The 2,426-nt window shown below is 33.6% G+C and overlaps 1 protein-coding gene across 1 annotated transcript; it reads right to left on the reverse strand.

Annotated features, from left to right (window-relative positions):
• Nucleotides 1-1,666: 1,666 nt before the first annotated feature.
• LOC133301311 (cysteine proteinase inhibitor A-like) lies at nucleotides 1,667-2,098 on the reverse strand. Its single transcript, XM_061500938.1, has 2 exons — nucleotides 1,976-2,098; nucleotides 1,667-1,879 (listed from the first exon to the last, which is right to left on the reverse strand). Exons 1-2 carry the CDS (start codon nucleotides 2,096-2,098, stop codon nucleotides 1,667-1,669), a joined length of 336 nt encoding a protein of 111 aa, XP_061356922.1.
• Between the last annotated feature and the right edge of the window lie 328 nt (nucleotides 2,099-2,426).

Consider the following 2,426-nt stretch of genomic DNA (forward strand, 5'->3'; position numbering starts at 1 on the left):
ACTTATTTCATCACATGGAACATCAAGGCAACATTTAGTTACTTACCACATAAATGCATTATAGATAATATTTCTGGTAATTCATTATGAAATAGGACGCCAAATGCATACACGTACAATATGTAGCGTTAAAAGTAAATATCTACATTTATTCCACAAATACACAATAACACAACATGACTTTGATATTCTGATACTTTCGCCCTGGAGCCAAGCTATAACCACGCATAATCCTCCGTAACCTGAAAAATCAAGGAACACAATTAATAATAATCCCAACAGGGACGTGAAGGCGCAATATATTTGAAATCAAGAAATCCACTTTCGCGATTAGAATTTCTTTAAATATTAAATATTATTTGGAGTACCAGCAGTGGCGGAGCCAGGATTGGAGGGGAAGGGGGGCGAAAATTAATTTTTTATCCTGCATAATATCAATGTTTTTTCTACCAATTGACCTCGTACCTTCATGGAACTCTATTTTCTTATCAAAATATTAACATTTAACAACATTTTAAAGACTGAAAAAATATACTATTGATTGGGTCCAACGAACATAAAATGTAGTTTAAAGCAATAATTAAAAAAAAAAAGAAAAAAGAATAGTGCCTTCATTCAACGTTAACATCAACTAAAACAATGTTTTTAACTATAACTTTTTTAACTAAATAAAAGATTGCAACTAAGTTGCCCCAAGAAGATAATCTTTTAAGTTAGAGTAAACTCATTTTCTCTTTATGAAACTACTACACAGAGAAACACAACTAAGCAAATGACAAGAGAGCAAAGCAAAAATGCGAAAGCTTTCATTAACCAAAACATAGCAAATGAAAATAAAAAAAGAAAATACAGAAAAGGATACACATAACACACACATTAGGTGAAGTGGAGGTAGATTTCAACTTGGATCTTAAACCAAAACTTTCAGAAAAGCATCTTTAACAATAACAACAATACCACGTCTAGCCTACAAGTGTATCAATTTTTTTTGTGGGGCCAGGGGGCGGCCGCCCACCCTAGCCTCCCCCTGGCTCCGCCCCTGAGTACTAGATCGAAATCAAATTTATTTTTTAATGTAAAAAAGGAATATTTTTTTAATTCAAGTAAGAATATTTAAGAAATTTTTTTTGAATATATGAATGAGGTATACAGTTAATTAAAATAAAACCTAAAAAATATAAATTATAAAAATATATTTAAGATTATAAAAAGATACATAGTTAGTTTTGATTTAAATTTAAAATTTAAAAGAGTAGAAAATAAAAATGTCACACGTTATTCATGAAAGTAGAATAGACTAAGAGATTAAATTATTTTAAAAGAATCTACTCTAATTTAATATATAAGATTAAATGAGTAGACTACTCGATCAGTCCACGATGATAAGATATAATCCACCCTTGTTCTTAAAGAAGTAAGGGTCATTCTCCTCGATATGCCATATAAACAGTTTTGGCAAATTTGTGATAAAATGGTCAGTTAACTTCCAAATGCGCGCTACCAATACATACAGCAATATATTTCACACCAAATTAGCAAATACATAAACGCGAGCGAGGACGATTTTAAAGGATTTGCATTCGTACGTCATTCATGAACACACTTGATACATATATAAGAGAGGAGCTAGCTAGGAACTGTATGTATAGTTTAGTAAAATACCTAGCTAATAAATGCTAGACTCGGAAGGAGCATCAGTGAGGAGGAGCTTCTTGAACTCCTCCACCTCCTTGGAACCCGACCCTGGCGGCTGGAAGACCTTCGTTTCATAAACCCCTTCCTTCCCATAATGATTTGCCTCCAAAACGATGAAGTATATGAAGCCAGCAACCACCTGACTCTTTGCACTTTTCACCCTCACAAACTCCAGAGCTGCTTTCTGCATTAGCATATTCACCATTACCAACTCAATCAGAATTACAAAAAAATAAAATAATCTAAAATTCAAATTAAAAAGAAAATCCAAATTAAAAACCTCTTTTTTGTTGTAGTCTTCAACAGCAAAGCGAGCAATTGCCTCGATCTCGGGGGTGATCGGGACTACCACCACCTGACCAGCTCCAGCTCCAGCTCCAGCACTGCCCCCCTTTGTTGTCATTTCTCTTTTCTCTGTTTTTCTTTCTCTTTTCTGGTTTTTGCTTCTCTACTGTATGTGTCTCTTCGATGTCAATTTATAGAGTTGCAGGAAGAGGAAGCACGTTGACGTACGGGATAACTTCCTCCTTTATCGTTTTGTTAGATGCATTTGGAGACACGAGATTTATTATTATGTCGACGCGGACAGTATCATATGTTTCACATTTTTTATAATTTTCTTTGAAGGTAATTAAGGCATTAATTGAGTGGAATATGATAGTACTAATATTACTATTGCATTCGAAATTGGGATAGACCTATCACTTTCCAACAAAAGTTAAATAAGAATC

Source organism: Gastrolobium bilobum, unplaced genomic scaffold (genome assembly GCF_033153095.1).
Source record: "Gastrolobium bilobum isolate Gb01-03AN ecotype WA unplaced genomic scaffold, APGP_CSIRO_Gbil_v1 utg22365, whole genome shotgun sequence".
Taxonomy (NCBI): Eukaryota; Viridiplantae; Streptophyta; class Magnoliopsida; order Fabales; family Fabaceae; genus Gastrolobium; species Gastrolobium bilobum.